At 36.0% G+C, this 17,470-nt stretch overlaps 1 protein-coding gene across 6 annotated transcripts in view; it reads left to right on the top strand.

Annotated features, from left to right (window-relative positions):
- LOC121410774 (hepatocyte growth factor receptor-like) overlaps positions 1–16,613 on the top strand; it is a 45,088-nt gene extending 28,475 nt beyond the window's left edge. For all 6 annotated transcript variants that reach the window (XM_041603073.1, XM_041603076.1, XM_041603075.1 and 3 more), the window contains exons 7-19: positions 344–501; positions 2,167–2,305; positions 3,303–3,439; positions 4,081–4,245; positions 7,288–7,396; positions 8,104–8,400; positions 10,287–10,445; positions 10,980–11,253; positions 12,326–12,478; positions 12,884–13,143; positions 13,884–14,156; positions 14,753–14,889; positions 15,845–16,613. In XM_041603073.1, coding sequence (XP_041459007.1) covers positions 344–501; positions 2,167–2,305; positions 3,303–3,439; positions 4,081–4,245; positions 7,288–7,396; positions 8,104–8,400; positions 10,287–10,445; positions 10,980–11,253; positions 12,326–12,478; positions 12,884–13,143; positions 13,884–14,156; positions 14,753–14,889; positions 15,845–16,007 — 2,424 coding nt within the window. In that variant the 3' untranslated portion in view covers positions 16,008–16,613. The remainder of the gene's footprint in view (positions 1–343; positions 502–2,166; positions 2,306–3,302; positions 3,440–4,080; positions 4,246–7,287; positions 7,397–8,103; positions 8,401–10,286; positions 10,446–10,979; positions 11,254–12,325; positions 12,479–12,883; positions 13,144–13,883; positions 14,157–14,752; positions 14,890–15,844) is intronic.
- Positions 16,614–17,470: the final 857 nt, after the last annotated feature.

Here is a 17,470-nt window from a genome sequence, read left to right as displayed (position 1 = left end):
ATGTGGTTTTTGCTATAACCATACCAAGCATTTAGTATCTTCTCCTTTATCATTTATGAATTATATCACATTGTTAAAAAAATCAAATTACACAATTCAACAAGCAGTATAGATGCGATAAAGAAAATAAAGGAATATATACAGAATAATTATTGTTTAAGGATTTTCTTGAGCTGATCTGGAGAATGTACTGCTTCAATGAAGGGGGATATTATCCCATTTAAAAAAAAAGTTTTTAGATGTGCTTTACAGATCACCAGTATTTTATGTATCTTTGGTATGAATGACTTTTCCATATTGGTCAGTTAGTATGGCTTGCCTATTTATTTTCCCTACTTTAAAGATTTCTCCAGTGTTTGGTCCTCTCCAAGGGAACACAGCTGTAAATATCATTGGTGATAGTCTTGTGGCTGATGCTGCAGTGAGTGCTAACTCAACCCTGGAAGTGATTGTAGCAGGACAACCATGTCATGTGGATATGAATTCAAGCAATATTTCACAGTGAGTTCTTGATATTTTGTGACAGTAAAGATCATTGTCTAAAGTACATTACGTCAAACCCCCGTTTGTAGAAAGACCCCAGTTCAGACTGCAAACTGCGGTATTAGACCCCAAATCGTGTTTGAGATCATGGGGCCGTTTCACAAAGCTGTTCGTAAGTTAAGAGCGACTTTAATAACGACTGGTGATCATCGCCAATGGTGTGTACCATTTACCGCAAGACAGGATCACCAGTCGCTCTTAACTTACGAACAGCTTTATGAAACACCCACCTGATCAACCCCGCTTGGCCAGGTAATCCCCGCTGTCTCCACAAGCCAGATTATGAGCGTTGGGCCAGGGACGAAATGATAAACAACAGCTGTGCTATTACCTAAGACTTCTCTGCCTGTAGTAGGACCTTCGGAATGAAATTATTGTATTCGATATTTAATCACCTTTTCAAAGGCATATTGTATTCAGAAATTCAATGTTAGTCCATTTTCAATTTCGAACAAAGAAAATCGACCTCGAAATAAGGAAAGTAAGTGAATAAAAAATGACGGCATGCTTTGCGGGGGACCGCGGTCGGGCTATTATGTTATCTTCGGACCGAGGTCAAGAAACAGGTGTTCTGATACTTATTTGGGGCAGTAATTGATTGAGAAAAACCATGGAGTAGGTCCATGGAAAAACTGGGGTATAAGTGTTCTCAAACAGAGATTTTCGTCATGAGTTGCAGCACAATTCCCTTGGTTAAGAATAATTGTCCTGTGAAGATTAATTATCATGAAGTACATCACTCATGGAGGAGATAGACTTCACGACAGATCACCTGACCCTTAAAAATAAAAAATTACAAACTTACTGTGGTTCTCTTTAAACAAGCAAAAAAAGAAACAGACTTTGTTTTGTGTTACAAGGAACTTGATTGTGGTAATTTCTGGTCTCATTTAATTGTACACCTATTTTCCAATGCTATACCTCTCCTTCCCCTACTCCTCCTCCTCCCCCTTCCCCTCCTCATTCTCCTCCCCCTTCCCCTCCTCCTTCTCCTCTTTCTCCTCTAGCTCCTTTTCCCCTAATCTTCTACCCCTCCTCCTTCCCCGGCCCTCCCCATTCTACCCCCTTCCCCTCCTCCACCCCATTTCCCACCTCATCTCCACACCCCCTTCTCTTCCTCTTTTCAGTTTACCTTTTCTACATCTTCCTCTTCATCCTATTCCCTTCCCTTATTTGGGCCTTCTGAATTTGTTATCATTTTCCCAAAGAGCATTGTGTATATATATGTATATATATATATATATATATATATATATATGTATATACTGTGCTTCCTGAATATTGTTTAATATTGTTTTAATGGTTGAATAGAATGATAACTACATTGCCCTTATTTTCTATATTAAATTGCTGAGTTATCTCTCAAATTTTGAATAGTGATTGAGATTCAAAGTCATATCTTAATGAAGTTTATGCAGTTCAAGCTGTTGTTGCACAATTTTCTACCCTTCAGTCTAGTTCACAACAAATTGTAAGATATATTGTTTAATTTAACTGTACATGTAACTTTATTTCAAAGAAAAAAAACAATCCCCTTTGGATGATTGATTTCATGCTAATATATGACAGATGTAATTGAGAGCATGATTGGATGGTTTGTGAATTGTCATTTTTCTCTCATAGCATTATCTGTGTAACTCCCTCTGTTGAAGAGCCAGTATCAGGCCCAGTGACTGTTGAAGTAGAAGTTGATGATCCGAGCCTTACATTTGCTATAGGAGGATTTGTATCATCTGAACCTCAATACATCTTCTCATATGTGGTAGGTACTATTTACTTTGAAAGGTGATAGAGATTGTGATCATGAGTATGACAATGGTTGTGGTTATTGTGTTGTGGTGGTAATGTTGATAATAGTGATGGTAGCGAGGATGGTAGTTGGGTGGGTGGGGGGTGATGGTTGTGGTAATGATCAGTGGTTGTAGTTAGTGATGATAGTGCTGATTGGCTATGATGATGATGATGATGATGGTGATGATGATGATCATCATCATTTTCATTCATTTATTCAGTACTGTCATTAAAATCATATAACAACATACATATTACACCATATAAAGGAGTTTAAACATAGGGATATAGAAAAAAAATATAAGACAACTAAAAACAAATGTAGAAGTTAAAGTATTGGGAGAGGCAGAAAGGCAGAGCCTTGTATAAAAAGCCAATCTCCATAAAGTTCAGTAAATTTAATTTTTTTAATTGTTGATTAAAAGTAGCAAAGTAAAATTAATATAAAAAATAGTACATTTAAATCATACACACACATACATTTTATTTAAAATTTCAAACTGTTACATTCAAAGGTACTTTTATAATAGATAAGATTTCATTTTTCTTTCAAAACTCTGTCTTATTGTAATTGGTTCCAAATTAACAGACCTTCATTAAAAAAAAATGTATTTTGGTAGGTTGAAGTTTTTGCTAAAGGAAAGTGAAAATTGTGGCAATGCCTATCATGAATATTTCTGTTCAGTTGGAAGTATGAAGCAATAGATAAGTTGATTTTGATAAGTATGCTGGAAGTAGTTGTGGTAGTGATGATTATGATCATGATATTTTTTTATGGTGCTTGACAGTGATGATCAAGATAATTATGACTTTCATGACAGGAGGTATATTAGTAATTATGATGATCAAATGGTGATTATAAAAAACAGTTATGACAAAGATTAAGAGGATGATGATGGGAGATAAGAGATTGAGGAAATAATTTTGGATATGTATGTGCACTTTTTGAAATGATATTATCTTTCCAGGAACCAGTTTTCACCCACTTCAGCCCTCTGATTGGACCGATGTTTGGAAAGACTACAATAACTCTATTTGGTCAGGGCCTTCATGCTGGTAACAAACCTGAAGTAACCGTTGCTGGTGTGCCTTGTCATATATATAGGTATACTATGGTTTTATAATTTCCAAGATGATTTTTCACAACCCTTTGACATAGTAGTAGAATTCCCTTTTGGAACATTTTTTAAAAATAGAATGTGATTTGTTTACTACAATAAACAAGTGCAGACCTGCAAGAATTTTTTTTTGGGGGGGGGAGTTAGATTTTTGTCTTGCCACATAGCAAGATATAATTACAATTTTTCCATTGATGACATCAAAATTTTAAACTGAATAAGATTCAGTTTTAATGTTTTAATCAATATTCCATGAATCTTTGTCATATTGATAAAAATTGGTAATTTGTTCATTATTCAAAATTATATTTGATGAAGTATGATGAGATGGTTATCAGATATCATATATCGCATGAAAATGATAACATGTTACTAAGACAGTGTCATAGAACATTGGAGTTCAATCAACTAAGATTTCTATCATTTTTCTAACTTTGAAATGTTTTGATCTTATTTTTTTGAACTCCATGAAGCTTGTACATAAATATTAATCTCAGCCATGAATTTTAATATTGAAATGGTGAATAAACAGAGAAAATGTTTGATAATTCATTTTGCAAAAGCAAATTTGCATTTTGATTACTGTCAAATCAAATTTTGTCTTGGTGTGTTTTCTTGCCAAATTCAGTGTGACATCAACGAAGATTCATTGCATAACAAGAAATTCCAGTATGCTGACATCTGGTCCAGTTGTTCTCAAACTAGACAGACTTCAACTCAACAGCACACTAGATTTTATTTACACAGAGAACCCATACATCACACATTTCTCTCCTTCAAAGAGCTACCTAAGGTAAGATGATATTCATATTTTACGATTTTGAATATATAATCTGTTGCATCATGCTGTACATGTTAGAGTCAATGTAACGCCTTTTCATTTTGTCATGTGTCTTTGATGTGGCAGTCATGGTAAGATGCTAAAACTGTTCCATCTTTGAAATGAGTTAATAGAATGTTAATTGTCATGATAAGACAAAGCTTTGCTGAATAGATTTTATGATGCATTTTTGTGGTTGCTTTAATAATATATCTTTCTCCGTATGGTAACTGGTCTGTGTGTGTTGAAGCAGTTGTTCACTTTCCTATTTTCAGATAAGAAACAAATTTTTACTATGTCTGTAACATTTTCATAAACCTGACATAAGGTGGTTTCAGACCGCCTCGAAGTTCGCCAGTTCCAGGTATTCTCTGATCGGGAAATTTACCCCGATCAGAAAATACCAGGTATTTTGGTAATGTGAAAGCAAACTACGCGTAATTTCCCCGAAAGAAAATACCCGCTAAATAGTAGGTACTTGGCGAAATTACGAGAACTTTCGTGGGGATTTTTCCAAGGTCGCAGGTATTTTGGCGATGTGAAAGCAAATTACGGGAACTTTTATCCCAGCGTGTCGTTGGGCGCGGCGGCGTGGGTGGCTGCTGGGCTAGTGATTTTGAATTTCGCGCCTTGCCTGCTTATCAGACCATAATGCGCATGCTCGTAACTTCGGGAACTTATCCCGAAGGATGTGTTTCGGGGCGGTGTGAATGCAGGAATAATTAACGGGTATTTTTTAGCCGAAAACAGTTCCCGTAATTTAACGGGGATTCTTGTGATCGAGGCGGTTTGAAACCGCCTTTTGTTATTTTGCACTCTGTGAAACAGGTTTCTACTTTTTTCGCCTGATTGTCATAACAGGGTTATTGGTCAACCATGAATAATAAACTGATCCTTTTTGTTATGAATGGACTAGACAGGATGTAAACTACATGTAGTTGACTGTTATATAGGAAGAAGAATTTTTGTCCATGGCAAGTCCATGGCAAGGAAACAATAACCAAATATTAAGTCATTGTCAGGCAGATTGATTGAGAGATTAAGATAAATATTTTAAATTTCCTCAGCTGATTTCATTCTCTAACATTGTTTTTGTTGTAATATTTACTCCATGTCCATATGTAATTACACAAAATGTGCAAGTCAGTATCTTAATATGGCCATCTATCAGAATGAATCTTCATCTAAACCATCCAGCTTTTTATAAAAATCTTGTAAATTGCCGTCGAATTACAATATCTAACGTTGGATATTCAGTTAAATTTCAATTACATTTCAAACCTATGGCACACTGATGGATTTGCAAGGTGTTTTTTTTATTACTTCTCTTTTTTCAGGAGTATCTTTATCCCATATGTTCATAAGTGTAACATAGATTTGCAAATATTGGTGTGTTCACCATGAACTATTTAAAGGACAAGTCCACCCCAACAAAAAGTTGATTTGAATAAAAAGAGAAAATGCATGACGAAATTAACCTCCATTTGAGAACACTATACCCCAGTTTCCCTCAATCAACCCTCTTCTCCAAGTACGACAAACCCTAACTGCCCCAAGCAAGCAATTTAAGTATCAAAACACCTGTTTCTTGACCTCGGTCTGAAGATAACACAACAGCCTGAGCGCGGTCCCTGCAAAGTATGCTGTCATTTTTATTCACTTACTTTCATTATTTCGAGGTTGATTTTCTTCATTCAAAATTGAAAATGGACTAACATTGGATTTCTGAATACAATATGCCTTGGAAAACGTGATTAAATGTCGGTTATAATAAATTCATTCCGAAGGTCCTACTACAGGCAGAGAAGTCTTATGTAATAGCACAGCTGTTTTTTATCATTTCGTCCTTGGCTCAACGCTCATAATCTGGCCTGTGAAGGTGAAATTGAGACAGCGAGGATTACCTGGCCAAGCGGGGTTGATCAGTGTTTCATAAAGCTGTTCGTAAGTTAAGAGCGACTGGTGATCCTGTCTTGCGGTAAATGGTACACACCATTGACGATGATTTAGCGCACAAGAAAGGATCACCAGTCGTTCTTAAAGTCGCTCTTAACTTACGAACAGCTTTATGAAATGGCCCCCTGGGCTTGGAAATGATATTTGGGATTTACAAATGCAAAATGGGGTATAGAACCGCAGTTTGCAATCTGAACTGTAGTCTTTCTCCAAACGGGGGTTTGACGTAATGGAACAAGCAAACCACTGAAAATTTCATCAAAATCGGGTGTAAGTTTCGTTTAATTTGACAACAGTTATATGCACATATAGGTTGGTATGCAAATGAGGGGACTGATGACATCACTCACTATTTTGTATGTATTTTACTATAGAAAATATAATACATTGAAATTTTCTCCTCATTGTCATGTGGAACAAAGTTTTATTCCTCCCTGAACATGTGGTATTACCACTGTTGTAACATACTGTGGTACGGTAAAGTTGTCCCTTGATGTCAAATCAGTGAAAATTGAAATATTGTATAATCCAAACAATAAAAACAAAAGAAATAGTGATGGACATCATCAACTCTCTCATTTGCTTGTCACTGAGTTGTGCATTAAACTGTTTTGTGAAAAATAAGCAAAACTTCAAAATGTCATAGCTGTCTGATTTTACATCCGATTTCAATGAAATTTCAGCGTGATCTTGTTGGATATTTTTTTTTATTCAAATCAACAGCTTCCGGGGGTGGACTTAACCTTTAATATATAAATGTACATGTATTCCTCTGCTTCTCTTGTGAACTTTGTACATCGCATGTGTGTATATGTCTATACTTGCTAATAATGTTTGAAATAGTGATTAGTTTAAAGTCCAGCAGTGGTATTGTTTCTGTATACATCCTGTATCTGTTAATGTCATGTGTTTATACTTTCCTTCCTTTCCTGTATGCTTGTGGATATATACTTGGACTTATTGTTTAACCCTTGCTTCCTGCTTGCACCTTCTACCAAATGTGTGACTTTTGGCCTTCCGCTCCTGACCTCTGTCATATGTATATGTTCTGATGAGTAGTGGAGGCAACAATCTCCAGATCTGGGGTTTTAATCTACATCTTGGTCAGCATGTTCAGTTAGAGGTTTCTGCCCTAACTGACTCTGGCCATCGGGTGGTCAAATCACAGGTTGGTCAAATATGGGAACTCCTCATTATTCTTCTTCAAACAACATGCCACAAAGATACTAAGCTCTATGAGTAACATTTTTTTTTGCAAAGATGATATAGGATACTTGTATGATGTAAAAAACAAGGGGATATGTTTTTTCGTAATGAAGTAATTCTGATTTTATGAGTATGTATTCACAACTTTGGACAGTGCTGTTCGGGAGGGGCTTTTATTTGCGCATTAATAAAACTAAATGGGACAATTTATCTTCATAGCCGTTTAAAAAAGCTGTTCGTAAGTTAAGAGCGACTTTAAGAATGACTGGTGATCCTTTCTTATGCGCTAAACCATCGCCTATGAATATACCATTTACCACAAGAAAGGTTCACCAGTCGTTCTTAAAGTTGCTCTTAACTTAAGAACAGCTTTATGAAACACCCACCTGTAAGATATACTAAAGAATATGATGCGGACCTCTTGTCTGAGCAAATCTTTATTGTCTATTAATAACTCCTGAAGTGTCCTTTCAACATCAGTGAATAACTGTACAATTCTGTTAAGCTATAATATTAATTACCAGAACTTCCATTGTATCAGAGAAGCATCTGCTGCTATTGCACTAAGAAAACACAATTTGAATAACTAACAGAATACTTTCTCCTCAAAATGAATTAATCTAAAGAAATTCCTAGACCATCATTGTGCTTCAATTTTTTACATTCTAGGGATGCACTGTGCCGTGGCACCCATTTGACAATACCATACCAAGTGGTGTGACCGAGAACAGTCTAACCTGTACCACTCCAGACTTGAGTGATGCTGGGATAAACCCTACTCCAAGTCAGCCTTTCATTGCCAATGTCACCATCAAGTTCAACAAGATTGGCTTGGTGCCCATGTCCCAAGATGGTCAGATTGAACTGCCAATGTGGGAGATTCTCTACTATCCTGATCCTATTCTTGATAGATTTGATGAGCATGTGTACAAGTTGGAACCTGATTCCAATTCTGTTATCATTCATGTGAGTATTTTGCCGAACTAGGCTCTTAGTCGTCATTTTTGAGGTGCTTGCAGACCTTTTTAAAGATTTGGGCATGGTTGGAAGTTCATCCATTAACTAACTTTTTTTTAATTAGGCCCAATGCCATTGATATTCAGCTTCTCCTCTCCTTCAACTCAGCTATTATTAAATGATAAATATATCGTTTATGTCATATTACATTCATGCTTTACCCTAAAATTGCATTAGCTTTTTGAATGTATCGCATTTTAAACCCTATCTAGGCCGGGGTATTTTGGGAGTTCATTTGGCGGGGGAGGGCCTGGGAGGCCCCCCCCCTAAGATCTCAGCCGTTGACTGCACGATCGCGCCGAAAATTGGCTCGCGTGTTGCCTGGGACATAATCTACAAAACTGTATAGTAATTTTTTTTCATGCGAATCGCTATTAAAGGGGAATGAAACCTTTGGAACAAATAGGCTTGTGTAGAAACAGAAAAATAAAAAAATAAGAATAAAGAAAGTTTGAGCAAAATCGGACAAATAATGAGAAAGTAATGAGCATTTGAATATTGCAATCACTAATGCTATGGAGATCCTCCCATTGGCAATGCGACAAGGATGTGTGATGTCACTGATGAACAACTTTCCCTTTGGTGGACTATAAAATACCATCAAAATGTCTCTTTTTGCTTTTTCTTATGATGATACAAACTCTTTATCCATGATGTATTCTTAAAAAGGTATGTATTACATGCCCTCATGGAGAAAGAACACATGATCTATGGATATTTGTGATAAAGAGGCAATTCCAGTGAAATATATACTAAAGTAATGGGGAGAGTTGTTCACAAGTGACATCACACATCTTTGTCGCATTGCCAATTTGCTATCGCCATAGCATTAGTGATCGCAATATTCAAATGCCCATAACTTTCTCATTATTTGTTCAATTTTTCTCAAAGTTTTGTTGATCTGTTACTTTGATTTTTCTGTTTTCACACAAGCTATCTTGTTCCAATGGTTTCATTCTCCTTTAAGTGATTATGCTAATTTATGCATAATTACTATGCAAAATCGTACTTTTTCCTCTCACTCCCTAGATAAAGCTCCAAATATACTAATATTTGGTATAAAAACTCTTTGAAGTGTTCGTAGCAAGTGTACATGAAAAATATTGTAATATCAAATCATTTTCTTATGTATTATATTGTTTTTTGCAATTTCTTATGTATTTCTCTGTTTTTTTACCTTTTTTTTCATTGTTTTTTCAATGAAATTTGTTGGGGACTCTTCTGAGATCATAAAAAGCATAAAATAAATACATTTAGGCCAGCAAACTAAAAATAATCATACATTTATGATTTTTGGTTAAAAACACAATTTACATTGACTTTGTACACGAAGTCACGTTTTTGAGCAATTTTTGGTCTGACATGCACTTACATAACATTGCGTAACTTCGGAACCGTGTACCCGGGTGACGCAAAATTGCTCTCAAAAGTTGCGCAAGACTTGAAAGTAAAAAAAGCGAGCAGCGCCGCGCGGTAAAAAAAAATTGCACAGCGAAAACATCACGCGACTCGTTGAGGGGGGCCTCGGAGGCCCCCAGGGCCTAGATAGGGTAATGCATTTTGCTGCATTCTGTTACTACATATATGTAATTTATTGTGCTAATACAAACCTGTATGAATTTTCCAGTTCCTGCTGTTTTTTCATGTGTGACAGTTACAAACATGTTTGATCATCAATAAAGACCATTTTTAATTGAATTTAATGTTTGTTATACTCTTCCTCCATCTTGAATTGAGAAATATCATAGCTATACTCAAAGACTCATTATTATCATTGTTCTATTCATTTATGACTTTATACTGGTACTTAATTTTTTTTTTCAATCTTTTTAAAGGGTGAATATTTAGACCTTGTTAGTAGGAAGGAAGATGTTTCAGTCATGATCGGCTCTTATCCTTGTGCTATTGAAGAGTTAGAATCCACTTATATAGCATGCCAGATTCCTTCCTCTCTTCATAAATCAGGCAATGGATCTGGTATATATGAAGTCAAGGTATGTTGACGATGTTGTGATAACTTTAGATTCACAGATATCATAATATGGCCCTGTTTCATGATTGTATTTAATTGATAACAAATTCTATGAACCTTTTGAAAATTTGCTCTAGACCAGTCAAATGACTTAATTTCAAAAGCTTCCCCATTTTTTTTTTTTTTGGGGGGGGGGCGGTAGAAACTCTCCATCGATTGTAACTTTAATGAGACAGCACCCAAATCAGATATCAGGAGTGATATATTATTTAAAAAAATATATTAAATTGTTTATTCATATTTGTGAATATGTAGGTTCAATTACAGTGGCATAAAAAATGAATATCTTAGTTTATTTCCTTGTGTAGCTTTTATCCTGACCTATGCAAATCCTATCATTATTTGAGAGATAAATTTGTTCAATGGTTATTTAAGTTATGCTGCTTTTTATTGAATCCCGGATCCACGATTGTTATGAACTTCAAGTTTTCAAAGAGTAACTTGTGATAGCATTTACAAGCATTTCTCATGTTCTTTGATGTGTAATACCCTGAAGGTTACAGTGGGAAACAAAGAGGCATACAGCGTTGGCCTCCTTCAAGTGCCCCCTCCACAGGGTATGGGTAAGACTCCAGTAGCGATCATCATCATCAGCATCCTGATCCTGCTAGCTATTGTTATTCTCATCATTGTGATTGGCATCAGGAGGTACAAGAAATCCAAGAGAGGAGAGAGATTACCCATCGATGACGCACATGTGGCTTTCAATCAGATGTCAGGGACAGAGGAGGTCCGTTTGCAAGGTGTCCAGGGTTTGCATAGGAATAACAGTAAGTAGGACTAATTGAGACGTTCCAATCTCTGTTCATGGTTTTCATATTTTAGATGTGTGCATGAAAATCTCATGAGGGCACTCATTTAAGTGTTAGTGTTGGTTTGTTAGTCAATCTGTGTCAATTGTAAGAATGTTTTTTCCTTTAAAAACAACAATCATATACAGTAGCATTGCTTTTAGGAATGAATTTGCATTCATGGATTTCTTATTGCCAGCTTAAATGAGTGCCCTTATGGAATGCATGTATAGGCCTGTTTGATACCACATTGCTGTATGTTCATAGGCAATGGTGTTAGCTTGGGGAAAGATTTCTATTGCAGATTGATAAACGTGATTAGTGTGGAATGCATAATATTGTCTGTTAAAAGTTATGCTATCACAACACTTTAAGAACCTCGTATGCGATCTAATAAAGAATACCTGCTTCTCACATCAAAGGTACAATGAGATATTTTGTTTGTATTTTTAAAAATCAGTTTGAGTAGCTTAATATAAAGTAGCTTAAGTAGCTTAATATAAAGCTGTCTTGCCTCCAAACTACAAATCAGTATGGGATTGCATCTGGGGGAAAAAATTGGTGAATTTCTTAGCATATTGTTGGTCAAAACACTTTTTCAGAAAATTGTGTGTAAATCACGAGTTGATCATCAGATAATTCTGTATTCATATCCTTATGTTAAAGGCAGATGATTTGGGACTTTTAGTATAGTATAGTATAGTTTATTCAAACCAAAATCAAACACATTCATAGTAATGGTATAAAGCAAGACATCAAATATTTGATTAGGTTTGGGACCCCAGTGAAGCACAGCTTGTTAACAGGGCCCCTGTAGCGATGAATAACATATCTACAATAAGTATAACTAACGTACAATGATGAACAATGTTATAACTTATAACTAACTACAAACAACCCCCCCCTTCAGCTATACACGCACACCCACACATCACACCCCCACACACACACACTCACACGCACGGACATGTCATTCATGGCTAACTCCTTTAGATCAGTTTCCGACCAATGTCAGTCAAAGATTTAATCATCTTCTCAATTTTCCTTGCAGCATACTTGACTAATCCTGGTAGCCCAGTTAATGGAGCAATGCCTCTCACCCATGCCCCTCTACTGGAGCAGATAAATAATGAGTTAGCTGCAGAGATCAGTCAAGTCTTGATCCATGAAGAGAAGATTGCTTTGGGAAAGGTTTTGGGCCAAGGTATGGTGATTTGATTATATCTCTTTCTGATAATACCAGATAATTTTGCATCATCATGATGGTCTTATACATTTTGCCTTTGATAAAATGTTTTTGTTTTTCAGTGCCTACAATTTTCAATAAATAATGAAGAAAGCTTTTACGTTCATTATTTTGATATGTTTGGATACACAGCTATGACCCATTATTTGCTCACTAAAGAGTGTTTTTAAGTATTTAATTATGTATCAACTTGTATGTTATCTGCTATTCTACTGGAATTTTATGTTTGAATTGTCAGCATAGTCCATAGCTCCATTAACTTTGAAAAATTTTGCTTTTCTGTCCTTAATTTTTTTAAATGAAACTTGCTTTATGAATGGCTTTCAATCCAAGGTTCTCATTGTTGATGTGTTTATCTCATAGGTCACTTTGGTTGTGTGTTTGCTGGTAAGCTTCACCAAGATGGTGAAGAGCAGCAAGTGGCTGTTAAGTCTCTTCATCAAGGTACTCTCAATGAGATCAGTAACTTCCTTCGTGAAGGGATTATGATGAAGGACTTCAAACATCGCAATGTGTTGGCTCTTATAGGGGTCTGTATCATCAGTGATACCAACATGCCTTATGTCATCCTCCCTTTCATGAAGAACGGTGACATCTTGACGTTTGTCCGGGATCCCTCTAATGTAAGTCATCATCATCATTTCCTCATAAGCCATATTATACTACATCTTATTGAGTTTATTACGATGGGATGAGCCATATTTTATGATGTCATGAGTTGTGCAGGCAGATTTTTTTTTTGCCTAATATCTTATTGACTGTGTACATCAAATATTGCTGAGCTTTTTCGCACCAATCCTGATGAGGCCTTATATACATGTACGCAATAGTGATTGGACTTTTTTGTGTATGTTTATTTATCATATAAGTTTGTCTTGGTTGTTGCGTCAAAGATTTTTTTTTTTCAGGTCAAGCGCTATTCAGCTCCAGCAATTTTGTCCTAGATTCTCCCATAAGGGGATACAAAATGCTGCATAATAAAATGAAATGTAGATATTTCTTCCCCCAAGAGCATAACTACATATACATAGGTAGAAATCACCAGACAGGGCGATGCACAATAAAACTAAACATAAAGTAGAATAGACAGAGGGTATACGGAAAATAAGGCGAGATTCCATGATACTTCCTTCATCAACAGTTGCTCCTATAGAAAACCTGTACATCAAAGTCAAACCTAAACCTAATCCCAAATTTCACCTTTACTTTGATCCCAATCACCATACTTTCCTGAACCAAAACTATTTCATAACCCTAATCCTATGTATCTGAGGGGTTAAGACTTGTGTAACTGTTGCAGGAGCAAATGTCAGATACCGAAAGAGGAAAGAAATTAACAAGGACATATGTTTACTCTTGACAGGAGTTGACAGCTAGACAGCTGCTTGAGTTCTGTCGTCAGATCGCAGAAGGGATGATGTACCTGTCTGGTCTCAAGTTCGTCCACCGTGATCTGGCTGCACGTAATTGTATGCTGGATGAAGACATGGTGGTCAAGGTAGCAGACTTTGGACTGTCCAGGGATATCTATGAGAGGGACTACTACAGTGCTAAGGACAGGACAGCTAAACTGCCTGTTAGATGGATGGCTATGGAGTGTTTAGAGAGAAACATCTATAACACCAGAACAGACGTGGTAAGTGAGCCTGTTGATTTAGGAATTACACATTTTCCTCATACTTCATAAACATATGTTCAGGTTACAGTAGACAGAGAACAAATACTTTTATAATTATTTTCATTGTGATTTTAGTTATATTCTTGAACAAGTAGAAGCCTGCAGGATAAGATCATATTAATGATATTTATTTTATTCAAGGCAAGGCAAGTTGCCCTGCATAAGGTTATTTCACTATTCACTCTGTGATTTGCTAATGATGAAAATCCATATTTTATTGTTTGAAATAGACATGAAATGAAATACTCTGAAAATTTACTTTGCCAATTGATCGTGGGCCCGGCAGCCGCTGTGCAGCGCCAGATAGACGAGGCTCTATCCCTTTAATTGTTGAACGCCAAACAGGGTAGCAGCAACTCCCATCTTTTAACGTCTTTTGGTCTGACACGGCCGGGGTTGTGAGACGGACACTCTACCAACTGAGCCAACACACCGGTTAATGGAAATTTTTCTTGATTTTGTATGCTAGCATTTTAAACTGTCATATTTCTTGGTTTGTCTTCTTGGTTTGATCACCATATTGTCATATATACTTACAAACCTTTGTTTTATAGTGGTCCTTTGGTGTTGTAATGTGGGAGTTGCTCACCCGAGGAGTGGTGCCATACCCTGCCATTGACAATGTGGACATCTTAAAATACCTTCATGGTGGTCGACGGCTCTCTCAACCTGAGCATTGCCCGGACCATGTGTGAGTACAAGAACAACAAGTCTTCACATTCATTTGTAAATATAGAAATCATGGCAACAATCATTTTATATTCAATAGTTCATAATTGGGTGCCATTCTGAATACCAAAGACAATGTTGCATAAATCATAGATGACTGCAATATTTGACCTAACAAGTTGAACATTTCTGGTATCCCATGAAGAAGAACAATCCAGTGTAATTATCATTATTCAATTAAAAGAATAAGTACCCTCAAAGTCAAAAGTTGTGGGAAAAAGAAGATAAAAGAATTTCTTTAAGACTAGGGGTGGTATTTTGAAAACAGTTCATAGCTATGTCATGATCTCAAACTGGTATTTTAAAGACATTCTTATCCTTCTCCTATCATTTGTCTTTTTACAAGCTATGCTGAGCGCATAAATGTATAACTTTTCACATATAATACCAACGCACACTAATACATATTCTGAATGTTTTAGCGTCTTCCTTACTCGGTGAGATAAGAAAAGGTAATAACAGAGATAAGAACATTTTCAAAATACCAGCTAAGATTTTCTGTCTGTTACGCATTTCAGCAGATCTTGTCCATTAATGATTAAGCATACTTGTCTTGCTTGGATGATCCTCAAAACTCATACCATGTTTCTTCTATTCTTTTAATCACTGTGTGATATTCATAATCACTGAATAAGTAGTTAAATGAGTATTTGTCTTGTCTTGTCTTTTCGTTAATGCACACATAAATTATATTGATTAATATAGCATATGAATATTAAGATTGACTTGACCTATTTGTTGTTAAATTCAGACAGACCACATATTCTTGCCAAAAAAAAAAATTTCAAACTATTTACTCTCTGAATTTTGCCAACATAGTATTTTGTTTAGCAGGCCAGTTACATTTGGTGTGGTCACTGATTGATGATATCAAGTAGAATCATCTACTTATTCTTGAATGTGATTTTCCTTCACAGGTATGAGGTGATGTTGAGTTGCTGGTCAGTTAGTCCCATTGACCGTCCAAGCTTCTGCCTGCTGGTGGACAACCTAGATGGTATCCTGATGGTCAAGCAAGAAGACACAGCTGATCAGGAGAAAACAGATACTTACATCAACATTCCCGGAGCAGCTTCATAGTCTTGAGAGTTTAGTTCCTTACGCTGGACAGTACCAGGTCAGCAACGGTCACATTGCTCAACAGACTTTGTTCATACAAGTATTTTAAAAACCCTCAGAAGCCAGTGTTATATAAACTTTAACGATTATGGTAACTTTGCCATTGTAGGTAATACTGTATCCACTAAAGGTAACAATTGACAATGCAGTTCACCTGTAAATGGTACAAATGCCGACATTGATCATCGGAAGTCATACCCATTCATATCTCGATAATGATGGGAAATGCTTGGAAAGTCAACGTGAGAAAAACAGTCACCTCATTTCATATTCAAAGTTGAAAAAGAAACTCATAATTTGATTAAATAAAGCTTATACAAACAAGAATTGCACCATGGTAAGACATTTTATGGCATAATTCTTCCAATGAAGGAAAGGCTCTATTTTCTGGTAATGCTGTTACCATTTTAGAAACCATATCATGAATAAAAGTTCAATAAAAGAGTTAAGGTAATCAAGAAAGGGAAGGCAAGAAATAAAAAATTACATGTACATTATGAAAGTTTTGGTAAAAAATGTCATTGGCCCTGTGGGATTACCCTGCTATCAAAATGATACCTTATTTGTCTTAACTGACTAAAGATATGAGAAGTTATTCAGTTTTTTGCCTTATTTCAAGCAATGACAACTTCACTTTTCAGGCCTTCATATTGTACAGCCCCAATGAGGCTTAAACATGTTCTGTTTGTAGTACAATTGACAGGCATCTCTGTATATGGTTTCTTTATTATGAGAGAGAAAATTTCTTTGAAACACCTTGCTAAATGAAAAAATAAATCATCATAGAAATTCCAAAAGGGTCCAACCTGCAATTTACATGACGAAGCCTTGCATCATAATGGATCAGTGCAAGTCAGTAGAGAAATTATCACCAATTCATAACCCCTACTGGTATCCCAACTTACATTACATCTTTTTTAAACTGAACATTTTCCTCAGTGCAAAATTTGGGATAAGCAATGTGTTATATTCTCTATTGTCTGTTTTCACGAGGTGATGTCATACTGGTAGTGGTACAGGGTCAAGTTTACTTACCTCACACTACTCAGAAATTACGTTCAGTTGCAGAGTTCAAGAAAATGTTCCATTTTTGTAAAGGTAGGTTCGAGCTATGTAGTTTCTTTCATTATCCATTTTCTACTGTAGATGTAATGTTCCTATTCCATTTGAAATAGACAATGGTGATGTAGAAAAACTGAAGTATTTGTAAGGCAGATTTTTTGTTTAGGCGGGGGGGGGGGCAGTATTTACCTTTTTTCAGGAATGTGCAGGTCTTGTACATGGTATAAGGTATAATTATGGGGAAAACGCACAACTTATCACAGGATCTGCATTATTTTGACTAGTTATGAGAAAAATAGCACCGGTATACAAATATACAATGACACTCGAGGGTCAGGCTAAAACTATTTGCATCGAAGGAA

This window comes from Lytechinus variegatus, chromosome 3 (assembly GCF_018143015.1).
Source record: "Lytechinus variegatus isolate NC3 chromosome 3, Lvar_3.0, whole genome shotgun sequence".
In the NCBI taxonomy this organism is placed as follows: domain Eukaryota; kingdom Metazoa; phylum Echinodermata; class Echinoidea; order Temnopleuroida; family Toxopneustidae; genus Lytechinus; species Lytechinus variegatus.
The sequence above is the reverse complement of the archived record's forward strand: the minus strand, read 5'-3'. Positions and strand labels throughout refer to the sequence as shown.